Genomic DNA, 19,366 nt, shown 5'->3' with positions numbered 1-19,366 from the left:
CGCCTCATGACCCCTGGCTTAAGAGTCCTTTTCTCTATGCTTGAGTCCAAGAGGGGAGATGACATCAGTCATGGCTTGGAGGGGACATGCCACAGTTGGCTTCTGGGCATTGAGGGAGGAAATAATAAAGGAGAGAAGGAACAGGAAGAACAAAAGGGACCAAGCAGATGTGTTCAGGCCCTCAGACAGTCAGAAGTCTTCAGAAGGTCCCTGGTCCCACCACAGCTCTGTCAAAGTTGAAGAGAAATGGCCCCACTCTGGCACCAACCTGCTCTGTGACATTGGGGGTGGGTCTCATTCACTTTCTCAAAAGCTCCTACCTCTCCGCTGCCCGCCCCACCCCCACACGGGGCCGGGCTCACCTTGGTTTCTGCCAGCTGTCGCTTGAGTAGCTGCAGCGCCTCTGTGTGCTCCCGCGCGCTGTCCTGAAGGGCCTGAAGCTGCTCCTTCAGTTCTCTCTGAAATACACACAGGGCCTGCATGGGAGAGCAGGCCATACCCAGCCAGGGCAGTCCCCGATGATAGAGGGCCTAGCTCTGTGGACAGCTGGGGCCTATCCTGCCCTCGACCCCCAAGCCCAATATCCATCTCCCCGTATAGTTTACCACCATATCTTGTTCAGTTTGTTCTCAAAATCCAAGGGAGAGCACCTTGCCTCTCAGCCATATCCTAGACCTCTTCTTATTTTGAGGTAGGGTCTCATTCTGCAGACCAAGCTGGCCCAGAACTCACTATGTAGCCCAGGTTGGCCTCAAGCTTGCAGCAAGCCTCCTGTCTTACTTTCTTAAGTAGCTAGGGTTACAGTCATGAGTTACCAGGCCTCACTCTCTGGTGCCCCTGATGCCAAACACTGCATACATTCCCTCAGCCTGCCCCTTAGCCACGGGCTGGCATCCGTGTGGTGCTCTGATGGAAACCCAGGCTGCAGCAACACAGACTCACTGCCTACCGTCTCTGCTCACCTGGCTGGGCCCTGCTCTCAGCCTTCTGCTGGTAGGAGGTCCTGGGAGCCTTCCTAGAGCACTATTGCTACCCTCATTTTCAAGTAGAAAAAAGGGAAAGAGGTCAAGAACCTGGTCCCAAACACACGGCCAGCAGGTACCAGTCAGGACTGTCATGGTGAGCTGGAGCCTACAAGCTCAAAGCCAGGTTTCATAATTTCTGCAGTGATGACACCTAAGGCAATCCACTGTACAAATCCAGACAGGCAGGTTGTCGCCGATAGAAATGAAAACAGGACTGGGGCTGGGAGGTGGCTCAGTCAGTGATGTGCATGCCACACTAGCTCGAGGTCCCGAGTCTGAAGCCCAGCACTGATGTACAAAGCTGCCTGTGGTAGCACATGCTTGTAACTCCAGCACTAGGAATGGGACAAGGGGACTCCTGGGGCTTGCTGGCCAGCCAGCCTAGCCTAGTTGGCAAGCCCTAGTTCCCATTGAGATGTCTTGTTTCAAAATAAAGCAAAATAACACCATGGTTGGTGGCTGGGGAGATGGCTCGGCTGTGAAGAACACTTATGGTTCTTGCAGAGGAACCAGGTTCGGTTCCAGCACCCGCAACGTGGCTCACATGTCTGTAACCTCAGGGTCTGGGATGAGATATCCTCTTCTGGCCTCTGGCCACCACATGTGCATGTTATGCGCAGACAAGCATGCTGGCAAACATTCATACACATACAATAAAAATAAATAAATTTTAAAAAGAATAACAAAGATAAACTTTTCTTTTAAAGAGTGGATTGCTGCCGAGCACAGGTGAGGTTGATCTCTGCCTTCCATGTGTGCGTGCGGGTGCACACACATAAATACACACACACACACACAGAAACACACACACACACAAACACACACATACATATACACACAGAAATGCACACACACAAACACACACATACACACACATGCACATATATACACACACAAACACACACACAAAAACACACACATACACATACACAAACACACACATACACACAGAAACACACACACATATACACAGAAACACACACACATACACACAGAAACACACACAGAAACACACACGCACAAACACACACACATACACACATACACACACAAACACACACACATACACACACAAACACATATATACACATACACACAAACACACACATATATACACACACAAACACACACACATACACACAAACACACACACACATATATACACACAAACACACACACATACACACACATATATACACACACAAACACAAACACATATATACATACACATATATACACACACAAACACAAACACATATATACACACAAACACACACATACACAAACACACACATACACACAGAAACACACACAGAAACACACTCACATACACACAGAAACACACACACATACACACAGAAACACACACACACAAACACACACACACAAACACACACGCACATACACAAACACACACACACACACACACACATGCATGACCCAACTGCCCCCCCAACCAGGCTCAGGGCTGTGATTTTTCCTGTGTAGAGTTCCATTTAGCTTACTTGTGGTAGCCTTGCTTAAAATACTGATAGTTTGTTCCTTATAGATTTTCTGGCATTAATTTTTATTGAAGAAAACATTGTACTCGGTGTTACCACTGAGGTGTTTCACTTCAATTCTGCCGCTCTCCCTACCTGACTCTCCCAGTCTCCTCCATCCTCCCTCTCCCTCTCATCCAGCCAAAAATGGCGCCCCTCCTTCATCCAGAGCTGGCTCAAAACTTGGGACATTATTTTGGTGGTGGGGATGGGAATGGGGATGGGGTCAGGGTGAGGGAGGGGGTAGGGTTGGGGTGGGGGTGGATGGGGGGCAGGTGTGGAAGCTAGGCAAGCATATTGCACTCTTACACACACACACACACACACACAACATACACACTAGCCTCGGGACTTTGCACATACTGTCTTCTCAGGGTTAGTATCTTTCACCAATCACCTAGAATCCTGTCTGACCACCCCACAGACAGGCACCTCCCTTACACAGCCTTGGGGGGGGCGTGTCTTTGCTGTACCTTTTCTTTTTTTTTTTTTTTCCGGAGCTGGGGACCGAACCCAGGGCCTTGCGCTTGCTAGGCAAGTGCTCTACCACTGAGCTAAATCCCCAACCCCTGCTGTACCTTTTCTTGACAGAAGGAACCAGACTAGCCAGTGGCGCGTGCGTGTTGCTTTCCTCACTCACTGGGCTGGGACTTTTATGAGGGTGGTAATTCTGTGCAGTGACTTTGCTGCTCTATTTCCCTGTATCCTCAGTGTCCAGAGTGGTACCAGCACATGCCAAGTGTAGTTGTTTATTTGACAAATACATAAGTTGGGGAGGCAATAGATGGTCCTCAATAGAGTCCAGCTGTCTGCATTACCGAGGCTCTAGCCTCAGTATCATAGGGAAGTGTCCTTCTGTCTATCTGTCCGTCCTCCTTCCCCATATTAGACCTTCAGGTACTTCACAGTTTACTGCTCTAACTCCCTCAGTGGTCTGCACCTGGTGGCTATCTGGTACTTGTTGGGGTTCCGAGAAGAGGCTGGGTGAGTGAATTTCCATGAAAAAAGACCATGAACGAGTCCTAGGGACCTCAGTCAGCTTAGGCCAGGGGGTGCCAGACAGGAACCCTGTGTAGTCCTGGCTACCCCGAGACTCGCTCTGTAGACCAGGCTAGCTTCAGATCCTCCTGCCTCTGCCTCCTGAGTGCTGGGATTAAAGGTGTGCGCTACCACTGCCCACCTGGATCCTATCCTTCTCTTTCTCTTACTCATCCATCTTGTCAGAGCAGAGGGGATGCTCACGAATGACTGGTCCAAGTCATTCTACAGGAAGAGATGGCTGTGATAACACGAGAAGGAGAGATGGAGAACAGACTGCTTACTATCCCTCACTCATTTATCAAGTGTTTCTTGAGCAGCTACGATGAAACGGGCCGCACTGAGGCCCCGAAGATACAACAGAGAACAAGACAGAGGTGGTTTCTGCCCAGGGGGATCTTCCAGGCCAGTGGGGAAGGCTGATAATAAACCAGAAAAATAAGCAAAGAGCAAGGGGATGACCAGCGTGGTCCACACTCTGGAAAAGGTGACAGAGTGTGCAATGGGCAGGCCACTCTGGATGTTGTGGTCATGGAAACAGGGGTAACCAACAAAAGGGGGGGCGGCATGTTTTATGAGAATAGAGAGCTTCAGCAGACACAATGGGGGAACTCTAGCGGCCATCGCAATGTGAGACAACAGTAGAGACAAACAGCACAAGTGGGAAGAAGGGTTAAAGGAAGAAGTGTCTGTGTCTGAGGACTGGGGGAGCAGGCACACCACCATCAGACCTGTTCCCAGGGTCGGAAGATAAAAGGGAGGGAGGGCAGAAGAAAAGAAGGAAGGACGGGAAGAACAGAAGGAAGGAAGGAAGAAGAAAGGAAGGAAGGAAAGAAGGAAAGGAAGAAGGAAGGGAAGAAGGAAAGAAGAGAAGAGAAGGTAGGCAGGCAGCCCTAATACTGCTAGCTAATTCCTATGGTGTCAATGCTTACCTCAGAGTGGATCTCAAGCCACCAGTGTGAGATTCTTAGATGGGCATTGACAGAGACGACCAGGAGCCAGCTCCGTGTCCCTGGCACACCAGAGCCTCAAGTCCTCTCAGATAGGCTTGCTTTCCTGAGAGGGACACCCACCCCCACTGGATTTCAGCTCCTCAGCCAGCACTACCAGCAGCTGAGGGTCTTTCCTAAGGCTCCCAGGCCCCCATTCCTCGACAGGCAGACCTACTTCACCACAGTGCCGAGAGTGGCTCCTTCAGCCCCTGGCAGCCGGGATCCGATCTAACTTGGGAACTCATCTGATCAAGAGGTAGTTGTTTGGAGAGATGGCTAGTACAACATTCTCCCTCATGGTGGTTCCCAGGGGTTCTCTAAGGCCCTGCAAACCACATTTCTTACATTGTTGGGAACATCCTGGGTAAACCACATTTCTCACATTGCTGGGGACATCCTGGACTCCTCATTGATTTTGAACCCAGGGTCTGAGGAAAACTGGTTTTCTCTTCCTTCTATATCCATCTAGGAGACGATGGAAACTCTTCGCCTCTCTACACAAACACAGCAAGGCCTCCTAAGATGCCTATGGCACTGTCAAGGGTGGAGAGAGAGACGTGGGGCTGGGTGGACTGGGGAGTGAGACCTGGATAAACTCATCACAATGGATTTAGAGATAGCGCTGGGGACATCACACCTGCCCTTCCTTACTGAGAACGGGTAGTTCTATCTGGTGAAGAGGACCCACAGGTGCCAACGTGGCTAGAACCTTGGGACTCATCTCTGAACCTGACCAGTCGGCTCTCAAGTTGTGGAGCCTGGTCCTGTCTCCACACCCACTCTTAGTTTGTCCTTCATCCTTCTTTCGAAAGCTCCAGCCTCAGGGCCAGGCCAGGTCATCCGTGCCCTGTGCCCCACCCCCCCCCCAGCATCTTCAATGGATATCAAAAGGTTTCTCCCAACCCCCAGGGTTTCTTGAGAGTCTGGAAAGAAGAGCACAAGGCCTTGGGGCAGCATTCAAGGCCTTCCACACCACCCCCACCTTCTAGCCCTCTCTGTCCGTACCAGTGTTGTTCATCGTGACAGTCATCAGCTCCGAGTGGCTATTTACTTTGCAATGGGTCAAAATGAAATGAAGTGGAAAATTCAGTTTCTTGCCTGTACTGGTCTCGTCTCATCTCAAGGACTCAATACCCACTTTGGACTGTCAGCTCTACCATTAGGCAGCACAGATGCAGAACTCTCCAGCGTTCCAGAAAGTTCTATTGGACAGCATTAAGCATTGTGCAGCGCTTGCCTCCCGGCCCTTGCTCAATGTGGCCTCCGTTCAGGGTACTCATATGACTCAGAGGTCACCTGTCCTGAGAGCCCAGCTCCCCAACTCTCCCCTGCTGTGGGACATTCCTCTGTGTAGGGCCCAGCCTTGCGCTGTTGTGGCAAATACATTTTCCCCCTTTGAGATACGGTCTCAGATAGCCCAGGTTAGCCTGGAAATCAAATCAGCCTGGAGTGAAGAAGAATAACCTTGGACTTCTAATCCTCCTGAAGGTGTTCAACCCCACACCCAGCCTATGTGGTGCTGGGAATCGAACCCAGAGCTTCAAGCACACTAGGCGAGCATCCCATTAACTGAACCCGATCCCCAAGCTCAACACGCTGTATTCCTACGGTAAGGTTACCCATCAGTCTCCCTTACTAGATCTTGGGCTCTTGAGGGCAGGGACCATGTCCTGGAGCTGTTCTCACCCGTAGTACCCAGGACAGGGCCGGCTTCTGACTTTTGCAAGGGGAACCTGCCCAAAGACCTGGACCTTGGAAGGGTCTGGGCTCCCTGATGCTAGGATGGGAGGAGCCAGCTATGACACTGACAGGGGTTAGAAAGACAGAGCAGCCTAGAAGGTCCCAGGCAGGCAGTGCTGGGCCCAATATACAGCCCTGGAAACAGCTAGTCCAGGAAACCCAAACCCTGGAGCCCACAGGGTGGGTGCAGGGTACAGAAGGGAGCTGTGTTTCACTTCCCACTTCTGCGTCTTTTCCAGCCCAGGACCAGAGAGATTTGGGTGAGAAAGTTGGCTCAGTCACCTGCTAGCTTTTGTGTCCCCATGATGTCATCTAACCTCTCTGAGCCTCAGGGCCTTCATCTGCAAAATAGGGGTAAATCCTAGGTCCTATGGTGGGGAACGTGAAGGGAGGTAATAATGGTATGATGTATTTAGACCTCCAGGGCACATAACCTGGCACTTACAGGGTATCTGAGATGCTGTCACTGTGTCCCATCTGAGGCTCCTGTCACTACTTCATGTTCTTGTTCCACAGTGTGTCCAGGCAGCCCCTCCCTGCTTCCTGAGGTGGCAGAAGCAGGAAGGGGTGGGAGGGACCATCTGCTCCAACCCCTGCCACTGCCAGGATGGGAAACAAATCTAAGGGAAAGACTGACTGGCCCATGGCCACACAGCTTGCCAGGGGAGAGTAAGCCAGAAAACAAGTACTCCTAGTTGAGAGGCCAGTTAGCAAACAGGAAACTGTCAATAAACTCCTAGGTGACAGAACAGCCACAGAGGAAAAACACTGTGAGCATAGCTACCCCGAGGGGTCGCGAAGATCGAGACAAGGTCTTGGGTGATTCTAAAAACCATGTTTAAGACCCCATGAGCTCTCTGATCCCTTTTTCAACAGCAACAAATTACCAGCACCCTCTGGGTATCAGGTTTGTGTGGCCATCCCAATCAGAGAGACATAGTCCCTAAACTTCCAATAGTCTGCAGCTAGTTATAGAGGCAAAACCTCAGATGGGTGGGTGCTGGGGGATCAGGGTTCACATGGGGTCTGCCTGGAATCCAGTGCAGCTGTCACCACTTGGCCATGTTGGTAGCACCTTCCCTCATTTTGGGTCTCTAACCTGTAAAGTGAGTGTGTAACAGCATAGGTCTCAGAGAGGTGCCGGGACATCAAACAGCGAGGTTCCTGACGTGACACGCTGCTCAGGGTGAGCTCGATCTCAGGTGCTACTGTCAAGGCTGTGGAGCCCTGTCCACCAGGCATGACATGGCCGCCATTGTCTCCAAAGCAGAGTGGCTGTGACTGCACGCTCAAGTTTGGGAGGCTAGCGTTCCCTCGCAGAAGCAGGAGGGAGAGGGCTCAACAGAGGCTCACTGGGAATTCTGGCTATCCAGTACCTCCTGCTTCCCCTGCTGGATTAACCCGGCCAGCCTTGAGAGTATACAGGAGGTAAGAGGCTAACTGAACGGGGAGAGCCACACACCATTTGTGTGGTCTGTCACCTATGCTAGCATGGGCTTTTCCATGACGTGGCTCCCCAGAGCCACCCATGTCTGTATAAGCAACCTCTCACACATTCTCCTGTAAGGAACCCTAGTAGACTGGCTGGTTCACCAAGCTGGACCTGGGCGCAGTCATTTCTCTGGTTTGCCATTGCCCTCTCTGTCCAGAATCACAGGAAAAGTCATGAGAAAAGCCACCCCAAGACAGAGAGAAACAGGACCTTGGAACGCAGAGAACACTGGGGTCTGACTTCATTTCTGATGGAAGGGCACAGAAGGCAGGTGACAGGGCTCCTCTGGACACTCTTAAGTGGTAAGGACTGGTCAGGCAGGAAGTGGCCGGAGTCAGGCAGGTGACAAGTGGGTAGAGTCAGAAACTGGAAAGGCTGGCTCAGGCTAGCTGGGCTGGAGTGGAGGCCTTGGGTGTCAGTTGTGGGAAGTTAGACTCCTCAGGGCCCGTCAGAGCTGGGTCATGGCAGGAGAGTGAATGCAGGGGCACCTTATAGGACCACATGTGCACCTTATAGGACCACATGTGCACACGGCTGTACAGTTCTACCAGCTGTAAGGCCCTAGGGCTCTCCATTGATTCAGAAGGATCAGTACAGAGGCAGTGATTATGGAGGCCCAGACACCCCTGCTACGAGGTTGTCTCTCTTCCTGACCCCAGGGGAAGATGCTACAGACGCCATCTTGACTTGAGCCTCAGGGATCCTTCTCATGGCCATGGATTCTAACCTCCAGAATCCTGGCACTGCTTGCTCCTTTTCCTACCCGGGGTGGACTTGTTTCCTTCCCTCTGCCTTCTTTCCAGTCCCTCACCTGGGTGCTCCAGGTGCTCCTGGCAGACATGAGTGCTCCCCTGGCACGGCTGTTTTTGAATCCAAGCCCTCACAGTCCCTGGCAATACAGCTGCTTCCCCGTGCTGGGGCCTCCCACAGATGGCCACACACAGGGCTCCAGGTATGTAATTGACAGGCCACACTGGTTTGCTCACACCTGTCCCTGGTTCCTCGGCACCTTCAGGATCAATGTCTAATCCCTGAAGCCTGTACACCCTCCTGCCACATCCATACCCAGGGCCCATCTTAAGCAAGTCAGGCCGCTTTCCCGTCTTTATGCCCGTCCCCAACAACTGCTCATCTGAATGTGTGCCCAGACATCTGTGCCCCTGGTCATATTCACGACCCGAATTCAAGGTCCAATTGACTTACAAGTCACCTAAGAACAGATTCTGTGCCTCACTTTCCTCATTTGTAAAATGGGTTAGTGGCTGTATTAAGAGAGAAGAAGGGGTTGGGGATTTAGCTCAGTGGTAGAGCGCTTGCCTAGGAAGCGCAAGGCCCTGGGTTTGGTCCCCAGCTCCGAAAAAAGAACCAAAAAAAAAAAAAAAAGAGAGAGAGAGAGAGAGAAGAAAAGGAGAAAAGGAGAGAGAGAGAGAGAGAGAGAGAGAGAGAGAGAGAGAGAGAGAGAGAGAGAATGTATGAATGTCTGGTCCCTTCACAGTGCGCCAGGTCCCGTGTAGTGGCTGTGTATTTGTTCCTTTCCTCTGCTCACGCCCTCTCTTGTCCTGGCCTGGATTACTTTAGCAAGTTGGGTAGACCTTGGAAACAGCTGCCTATCCACGAGGGTGGCCTTACTCCCAGGTAGGGTCAGGATTGAAGAGTTATGTCCTGAGTTCAACACAGGACCAACCTTCAACAGGGACATAGGTACGAGGCCAGGACAAAACATTAAAGTCAACCTTGAATCCAAGTTTGATCCCACCTCCAAATCCTCCATGCCCACCCTGCGTCTGGCAGAGCTCAGGGTGAGGTGGTCAGCCAGGCTATGACTTGGACTGACTGGGTACAGAGCTCTGCCGAACCTGGTTTCCTATATAAAGTGGGGAGAGCGGTCCGGAGAGTGTCTGAAGCTCTAATGCTTTTGGTTGCTTCTGGAGGCAAAATGGTGAGGTCCAATGACGATGACGAAGCGGCTGGCGCCTCGGGCTCTTCCCTGTTTGTAGGAAGGACTCAGGCAAGTTCCCAGGCTCCCGGCCTCAGGGAGTGTCTGAATCGTGCAGCTGTTCCTTAACCCTCTCAGGATGTAGGGACTGGAAAGGCTGTCTCAAGGGACTGTGCCCATCACACAGTACCAGGCAATTCACTCTGCTACTCAGAGGTGGCAATTTGTCACCGTTGGCCTTGTCATCAGATTGCTCTGTTCCAGAAAATGACATTTTTGGGCCCTCAACTTCAACACCGGCCTCCCAGCTCTCTCCTCCACTGTGACCTGTGCTCTGTGCCTCTGGGTGAGGCATTCCCGGCTGCTCAGATGCCTTCGAGGAGACGTATGCAGTGCAGACGCCAGTCTCACTCACACTCTTACAGGCTGCTACGTGCACAGAACCCCTAAAGAAACAAGACTGCAGAGTGCCATTTCCCCAGGACAGAGACATCCATCCGTCTGTCTGACCGACCAGAAGAGGGCTCAGAAAAGCCCATGCCTTTCACCCTGCAGGAAAAGTCGGAGCCAAGATTTGAGCCCTACCGTCCCCAACCCTACTCTTCCCTCCTGGGGCTGACTCCAGGGCTCTCATCCCTGTGCCCAGCCTGTCAGGCTCCCATCCAAGGCCCAGCCCTGATGCCTTTGCTGGCACTGAGGCTCGCCTTAGGAAAAGCTCCAGTGATCACATGAGGCCTTGAAAGGGAGGCTCGGATGAATCGGATCCTCTCTCTGGGGGTCAGGAACTTGAGATGGCTAGGGAGCCGGATGCTCTGCTTGGTCAGAGTGACACCCAGCCACCTGCCCCTGCGGCTGCGTCAGCTGGAACCAACAGACACTGCCCCTAGTCTGGCTGGGCTAAGTGCTCTTGACACAAAAAAAAAAAAAACCAGGCGGGACGGGTAGGAGACAATTCTGGATGATAAAGGGGAGGCCAGGGAATGGCCTTCAGGGGCACCAGAGAGGCTGTCTGTGGCCCAAGTTGGACTGATCCCAAGTCCTGACCCTGACACTCACTACCACTTAGTTTTGTGTGTCTGCCTCCATTTACAAGAGAATAAATCTCGACATCCCCACAGCAGGTGCTGTGAAGATTATGCGAGGACAGCTGGGGCAGCCCTTGGCTCGGGAACCCCAAACTCTTTGGAGATGGGCTCCTCCCTTCTCTTTGCTCTGTGGTCCAGGTGCTCAGCAGTAGTTTGGGGGGGGGCATGCATGCACGTGTGCACACACACACAGACACACACAGACACACACAGACACAGACACACACAGACACACACAGACACACAGACACACAGACACACACACACACACACACACACACACACACACACGAGGTTTCTACACAACTACACAGTAATTCTAGTCATGCTTAGCCACAGGTAGGATGAGGGGTACTTGGCTTTTTATGTCATATTGTCCCACTTTCTATGTAAACACAGTCACTAGAATAAACACAGATGTCTAAGAGTTACGGTTGCCAGCCACCGTTCTAGGCGCTTTGGATCAGAAACTATTAACCCTTACATCACCTTTCCTGGGGGCGTAACGTGACACAGGGAGACTCAGACAACTGAGGTGACTTGACTGAACTCAGGCAGCACACCAGGCAGGGCACATACCCACTGCCCTCCAGCATCTAGGGCACAGAGCAGTTCTGCACAGCAGGTCAAGGGGCCAGAAGCTCAGAGGTAGCAAGTCACTTTCCTAAGGTCACACAGCCAGCAGATGGCAGGGCCAGGGTGGAGCAGCCTGCTGATAAGGACAAAGCTACTAATCTTTGCACTCCGTAGCCTCAAGCCTTAGAATAAAGGTAAAAGCAGCAGGCCTAATTCTGGGTTGGGGGCCTGGAGTCCCCAGTTGTGTGTGAGCCTGGCCTCCTCTGCCTTCAAGGCCTTGGGCAAGTCCCCTCCCCCACCAGTTCTCCATCTGTCAAGTGAGCTCTGCACCAGATGATCTCCAAGGCTTTCCCAGCTTCACTGTCATTCCCCAGGATAGGGGCCCGGCACAGGCTCCAGCAACCACTAGCTGCTGGGGGGAGCAGACCTTGAGGACGGAGCTTGTCCCATTCTGTCCCATTCCCAGCAGCTAATGACTCCGGTTTCCCAGGAGGCAGGAGAGGCAGGTGGGGGTGGAACGTGGCCTGAACCCCACCTTTCAACAAAGCCTCCCCAAGGGGAGGCAAGTTTCTCTGCCAGCATCTGCTGTAGTTTAAAGGGGGCATCATGGCAAGTCTCTTCCTCAGGTGAGAGAGGGGGAGCTCGCCAGCAGGGCACACAAGTTCTCCAGAGATCTCAGGAGAAGCAAGGACTGGGACGTGAGCTGCTGATGCTCCCACCCTAGCTGACACTTCAAATAGTTCTTTCTGGGTCAGCCTCATCAACGCCCAGGCAGGAAGATAGTAGGTATTTAAATTCCTGATTAAGTCTCTTGAGGGATGGAGGACTCACAGGCTAGCGACTCTAGTTCCATTTCTTTTAAAAGATAAAAACTTCCACTTCTGAATCCTTCAGTTGAGGTGAACTTAGACCAAGCGCGTTCATTCATTCATTCATTCATTCATTCATTCATTCATTCATTCATTTTACTGATAGGACCTGTGGGCTGAGCCTGAGCCAGGTTCGGGAGTAATAACAATGCCAAGGAAAGAGCTAGTGCTGCCTCGAGGGCTTCTCTACCAGGGGGATCCCAAACCCCGGGAAGAGAACAGCTGGGTTGAAATAGGTCAGCTTGAGAAAAGGATTCAAAGAAACTTGAGAATCGTTCAATAGACTTCAGTGGGTGTCTTTCCATCAAGCTTTCTCCAAGGGAGAACGTGTAACTGAGAATTCTCTAATGGGGAGAATATGGAAGATACACTGTATTCTCCAAATCAAGTTGATCCTGGAATGCTTCCCACACTCAAAAAGAGTCTGACGTCCGGGGCTGCCACAGGTGTATCCTCGGCAACTGAGAGCGCTCGATCCTGCAGAGGACCTGGGTTTGGTTCCCGGCACCCACGCTGGTGACTCACAACCATGTGTAACTCCAGCCCCACGGATCTGACACCTTCTTCTGGCCTCTTGGGTACCATACACGCACATGGTGTATACACACACAGGTGGGCAAGATGCTTGCACACAGACAATAAAATAATTGATTATTGATACCAATACTATCTTTTTGATAGAAGACATCCAGGAAAATGTAGTTCTCAGCATGTGCATCTACCTATATTTCTCTCTATATATACATTTCTTTCTATAAAACACACACGCACGTGCCAATGGAGCTTGAGGAAGACTTTTAAGGGAAAATGTTTGAGTGGGGCCTTGGAGTATTAAAGACACTGAGGGTCTTTCCCTCTTGTCAATAACAATGGAAAGGTTTTGGGGAGACTAGTTGCAATTAAAGGCTGTGTTTAGTTGGGTACTCAAAGATTGTATAGAAGACAAGAGGGGTCATCAAGAGGCGTTAGGGACGCCTAGAGACCTGTCTTCACCTTCTCCAATCACCTCTGACTCTAATTCTCCAAATCTCGAATCTTTTTTTTTTTTTTTTTTTTTTGGAGCTGGGGACTGAACCCAGGGCCTTGCGCTTGCTAGGCAAGCGCTCTACCACTGAGCTAAATCCCCAACCCCAAATCTCGAATCTTTAATTCCTGGTTCCACTCTCAATTGGCTCCTACCCTTTTTCCTGTTTAAATCCGGGAAAAAGTTCTTGTCATTACTGAACTTGATGCCAACCTTAGACCCTCACACACCTCGATCTAATCTTGGCACCCTAACCTGCCATCTGAACAATTTGTACGTCTTAAGCTTAACCCTCACTTGCACGGTACAACCGAGGCCCTGCCCTTACTCGACATCTCTGTGAACACCTGGAGCAGCAAACCGCTTCCCACAATGCCCCAAACATGCCAGAATTCTGTGGTTCCATTTAGAGCAGCTTACCTCTCCCACACACCCCACTCTGACTCCCAGGTTAGTTGTGATGGTGGTCCTGTCCTTGCCCAGAAGACCAGAAGGAGCTGATGTCTCCCATTCTGCCTCAGCCTCAGCCAGCATCTGGTCCAGCTGTGGCTCCCTCTCTCCATTGGCCCACCCCACCTTGACCTGTCTGTCTCCCACCCAGATCTCTCTCAAGTCCATTTGACACAGAGATGCCCAAGGGCCCCGCCCCTGCCCCGCCCCTCACCCGAGCCCTGCCCCTTTAGCTTTAAGTCTGCCTGCGTCCCTTGCCCCTATTGGAACCCTGACCCCACCTACGCCCCCGCCTGTCCGCCTCGCACCTGCAGCTCCTCGAAGGCGTCGTCGATGCCAGTGACCTGGTGTTGCTCGTGCAGCGCGGGCTCGTCACAGAAGAAGCAGAGGAGCGCGCGGTCCGTGAGGCAGAAGAGCTTGACCTTGTCGTGAGCCTGGCAGGGTCGCGCGGCTCGGCGCGCGTTGAGGATGGCGTCCAGCGGGAAGGCGCTGTAGCGCTCCACGATGTTGGCCAGCTTGAGGCTGGGCGCGAGCGCGGGCTCGGCGAACGTGCGCCGGCACTCCGGGCAATCGCGGGCGCCCTGAGCCTCCTGCCGCACCCAGTGCTCGGTGATGCAGCGGCGGCAGAAGTAGTGCTCGCAGCCCAGGCTCACCGGGTCCTGGTAGATGCTCAGGCAGATGGAGCACAGCAGCTCGTCCTTGAGGCTGCACGCCATGGCGCCGGGGGCGGTGCGGAGCGGAGCCCGGGAGGCCGGCGGCCGGCGCGGCGCGATTGGGGGCGGTACCCGGGGGCCAGGCCCACGGGGGCACGGGCGACAGGCACCGGGGAGCGCGAGGGGAGCTATCTGAGACGCCGGAGGCGCGAGGGTTCGGTGCCGAGTGGGTGCCACCCGGGATGCGAGCACCGGAGCTCGGTTTCGAGGTCCTAGGTGGCCACCAGCGATGAGCGCTGGAGGAGAGAGGCCGAGGGCGTCCCAAGGAAGGGGCTCCAGGCGAGGAGGATCTAGAGGACCAGACAGTCCCAAGGGATAGATGCTGCGAGGAGGAGATCCCGAAGAGGGGCGGAGGCCACTGTGGGGCTGGAATCCCGGGACCCGGACAGCTTTGGGAGGGGGTCGAGCTGGGGATGGGGATTTCTGCGGGACAGAGCAGCCAGACCGAGCCGCACCGCGGCTTTGCCCGGCAGAGCAGAGGAGGGGTGCTGGCCCGCTCAGCTGCCCGACCCTGGCCGCAGATCCCGGCCCCGCGCGGCCCCTTACCCGCACCAGCTCAGAGGCCACCGCTTCGGTCCAGCACAGCCTCTCAACCCGGAACCAGCCGAGCCGAACTGCCCGGCGCCCCGGCTCCCTCTCCGCCCCCGCGGGCGGGACCCAAGCCGCTCCGCCCCCGCGGCGGGCGGGGGGAGGGGAGGGGCCTCCAGACCCCGCCTCGTCGCCGCTGTGCTCCTGACCCCCAGGGACGTGAAAAACAGCTGTTTCTTCTGGATCTGCACAGCTGTCAGGGTTGCTTAGGGTCCTGGCGGCAGGGGGCGAGAGGACAGCTAATGCAGAAAAAGTGAGAGGACGGCGCCTAAGTAAGAAGCCTCTCTCTGGATGATCAATTTGAAGAACTAAGGGAAATAATAGCTGTGTACTAAGACAAGACGATGCTGTGTAGTCTGCATAGAATGTAAGGTCTGCCTGGATTGTAGTGATAAAATTAGAGACGTGCCCTACTGTTGGCTTAGGCTAAATTCGAAGCCGCACTCCTAAACCTTCAGGTTCTGTTTCCTCTTCGCTTTCTAAGGAGAAAAGCTTCTTAGTAGAAGATTGTGGAGAGAACCCTGGCTAATGCCTGGCCTCAAGGGTTCTTGCCATTCATCAAATGTTTCTGCATTGCTGCGTATCTGTGAGTGAGTGAGTGAGTGTGTGTGTGTGTGTGTGTGTGTGTGTGTGTGTGTAAGGAGGTGGAGTAAGAAAAAAGTATAATGGTAGACCTTGTAATCTGTGCCAGATGGAGAAGAAGAAAGGGATTTCTAAGAAGGTGTGTGTGTGTGAGAGAGAACAGAGGCATGAAAGGGAGAAACATGGGGAGCTGCAAGCCGCTCTGTACCGTTGGAGGTGGGATAAGGAAGAAGTTTGGGGAAGGTGAAGGCATGGGCATCTTAGAGAAGAATTTCTTGAAGGCGTTGGGCTTTCAAGCAGACAAATGTTTTGGTTCCGGTTTCCTGGCGTGCAGGATGCTCACTACATAACCAGTGCAGTGGAGGATGGGGACCCTTTGCACGCAGTGCTGGGCACAGGTGAGCAAAGCGGAGGCTTGTGGGAGGGAGGAAAGGCTGGCCCAGAGAGGCGGTTGCTGTCTTAGTACCTGCAAGAGGTCAGTTTGGAGCATGACTGTTAGTCAGGATAAGACCATCAGATTACAAAAAAAAAGTAGACACTATGAAAATCAGTGGTGGATAAGAGGGGATGACGGAGAGGAAGTATTGAGAGCATGTTGAGTAACTTACCCCGTGGTGATATGAACAAAGGTGTATTCATCCAGACAGGGCACCTCAGGCATAGTGAACCAGTCGGCTTATTGGGGTTACTTAAAGGAGCATGGGTGACTCAAAGGATCCCACCCCAGCATGGCTGACAGATCACAAAAGTCATGTCCGTGGGATTCCCTGCACCTCTTGCAGGCAGCTGCATGCCTGACAGTCTTTATCAATTGCTTTAAGGCTTGTATACCCTTGGGGTGGGGCTCAGTGAATCTTGTAACTGCCTGAGGGTCTTGAGCCTTTTTGCTTCCTCTTGGAGTCTCAGGAGCTTTCCTTCCAGAACACTTGTTTCATCCATTGGAAATGACTCTGCATGAGGGTGGCTCCTGTCTTCACCAGACTTAAACTTTATTGAAGTACAATTTAAGAAAAACGCATTTCCTTCTGCGTGTATGCCTCCCATCACCCTCACCTGGCTCCTCTTTCACCATCACAAGAGACAGCTTGGCTGCTCCTGTGACAGCTATCCCTTACATCCAGAGCCTGGATGCTGTTCAAGTGACTCTCTTCCCAATATGATCACAGGAAGGCAGACCCCACCCAGCTCCGGGAGAGAATTGTATTTCATCCAAATCACGATGGTTACGTCCCTCTTGTTGGTAATGGGTTGGTGGTGTCTCACTTGGAAAAACCCAGAGAAAAAGACAAAGGAGAGCGGAGAATTCTGGAAGCACGCTTTGGCATTGGGAGTAGCCATGCTGTGCTTAGTCTGAGCAGCCGGTCCCGAGGGGAAGAGGAAACTAACTTTGGTTCAGAGCCTGGACTTTTGCTTAAGCAAGTTTCATAGTGGCAGACTGTCACTTGGAAACCTAAAGAATCTTAACTGATACGTTAACACATATTCCATATATATATGTATGTATGTATGTATGTATGTATGTATGTATGTATATCTAGAGAGAAATGAAAAAACAACCATAGAAATGGCTTGGTGATGAATCAAACAGGCTTTGATACTCAGTGTGTATTTTGATAGAGCCAGGCCTTTTTCTAGGACCTGAAATGCTCTGTGCGGTTGGCAGACTCGCACACAGGAAGAACGAGAAGACATTCTTAGCTTACGCAACGCATTATTGAATGTGAGACCCAAAGCGGTCTTAGCCAGTTTAGACCACGATCCTCTGGTCTAAACTGGCTAAGGAAGGTACCAGAGTACAGAAAGTGGAGACGGAGCAGAGTCGCCAAGTTGTCCGTCCAAAGCCTCCTTCCTGTTTGCGGATGATAATAAAGAAGCAACTGGAAGTGCAGCCGCGCTGCTAGAAACCAGGCTTTCTCTCACAGCACGGTGTGGCTTTGGTAACCAAGCTCTTCCCAGTGGATGGTGAGGAGAAACAGACTTTAGGGCAATGAGTTTTTGCTCTACTGTGAGCTGTGTGCCCTTGAGTTGGAACAGAGATATATACACCAGGGATTTGGCTTCAGTAATAAAGGGCTAGCAGAGCAAACATTTGGAAGGAACCTGAGCTTCTGAATGACTGTGTGGAGTGGGACTGCCCCCCCCCATGGATGCGAATGAACTGCCCCCCGCCCACGTGGATGTGAATGAACTGCCCCCACCCCCCACGTGGATGTGAATGAACTGCCCCCCGCCCACGTGGATGTGGATGAACTGTCCCCACCCCCCACATGGATGTGGATGAACTGTCCCCACCCCCCACGTGGATGTGGATGAACTGCCCCCACCCCCCACGTGGATGTGGATGAACTGTCCCCACCCCCCACGTGGATGTGGATGAACTGCCCCCACCCCCCACGTGGATGTGGATGAACTGCCCCCACCCCCCACGTGGATGTGGATGAACTGCCCCCACCCCCCACGTGGATGTGGATGAACTGTCCCCACCCCCGACGTGGATGTGGATGAACTGCCCATCAACATGGATGTGAATGAATGGGCGGAGCTAAGACAGAGATCCTGATTACTGTGTCAGCCACTTGTTGCTAAGAAACACTTACTACTCTATGAAATAGCATCAGGAGTTTTAGGAGGGGAAGAAGGAGCTCTCTGAGAAATACTGTTCAGTGAAAAAAATCTACACTGACACTTAGACGTGGGCACACGGGGAATTCTACACGGATTATTTCCGACTGAAAGTTCTGCAGAGCCACAGCAGCAATTCTGAGTGTGTTCAGCTGCGCGCTGGAATTCTGAGGGATTTTCGCTTTCGTCCTCTTTAACTCTCCTTTCTTTATAATCAGAAAACTGAAGATTTAGTTGGGCCTTGTTACTTACTGGTGGATTTCATGTTGGCAAATTCACTTACTCTTAAAATCTGTGACCTGGAAACTGAGACTCGAGGTAGCGACTATAGGTCAAAGATAGTTGGGAAAAAAAATCGCCAGTGCTAAACATGAACAGACTTTTAAATTGTCACTTCCCCCAAGAATGCTATAAAAAACTATGTAAGTAGCATCTTCCTATGTAGGGTGCTACAAGCAATCTATTGATTTAAATCTAAGGATAGGAGTGTATAGGTTATATACAGTACAGCACCATTTCACATGGATGTGAGCATCCATGGTATTGGTTAGCGTGAGAGTCCTCCAGGATCTTGAAGGACCGCTGGATATTTTTAAATAAAGTGTCTTTAAACAAAAACACGCATAGAATGAAGTTATATATTGATCGGTGGCTGAAAATATGCTCAGGGACTTGCAGGAACCTGACCCTGTGTTTCCTCTCAGGGCAATGATTCAGGATTTGCAAAGTCCATTCTTGCAGTGACTCTATAGACCGCAATGCCACAAATAGTGGGAGGCGGTTGTGTTTAAAGTGGTTATGTGTAACAGCACCTCCTAATGCACGGTACCAACACCTACGCCCCTTTCCATCTAGGGAATGCTGGCTCAGGGTGTTATAGGCAGGGGACGAGGAGGGAGAAGATCTGAGGAACCCTCTTGGGCCTCACACTGATCTAGATGCCTCCCACCATGCCATTATCTTATGAAAACCTCACAGCAGCCCTCTCGAGCTGACATTACTTTTCTGTGATTACAGAACTAGGAACTGCTCAGAGGTGCGAAATGGCCTGTGTGAAGCTAAATCCAGTAGGTGACGATGGAAGAAACTTCCT

The 19,366-nt window shown here is 52.0% G+C and overlaps 1 protein-coding gene across 1 annotated transcript in view; it reads right to left on the bottom strand.

The window, feature by feature from the left end:
• Trim62 (tripartite motif-containing 62) overlaps window positions 1-15,097 on the bottom strand; it is a 28,688-nt gene extending 13,591 nt beyond the window's left edge. The window contains 2 exon segments of the mRNA NM_001427672.1: window positions 363-458; window positions 14,077-15,097. Coding sequence (NP_001414601.1) covers window positions 363-458; window positions 14,077-14,484 — 504 coding nt within the window. The 5' untranslated portion in view covers window positions 14,485-15,097.
• Between the last annotated feature and the right edge of the window lie 4,269 nt (window positions 15,098-19,366).

The sequence above is a fragment of the Rattus norvegicus genome, chromosome 5 (assembly GCF_021556685.1).
Source record: "Rattus norvegicus strain SHRSP/BbbUtx chromosome 5, alternate assembly SHRSP_T2T, whole genome shotgun sequence".
Classification (NCBI taxonomy): domain Eukaryota; kingdom Metazoa; phylum Chordata; class Mammalia; order Rodentia; family Muridae; genus Rattus; species Rattus norvegicus.
The sequence above is the reverse complement of the archived record's forward strand: the minus strand, read 5'-3'. Positions and strand labels throughout refer to the sequence as shown.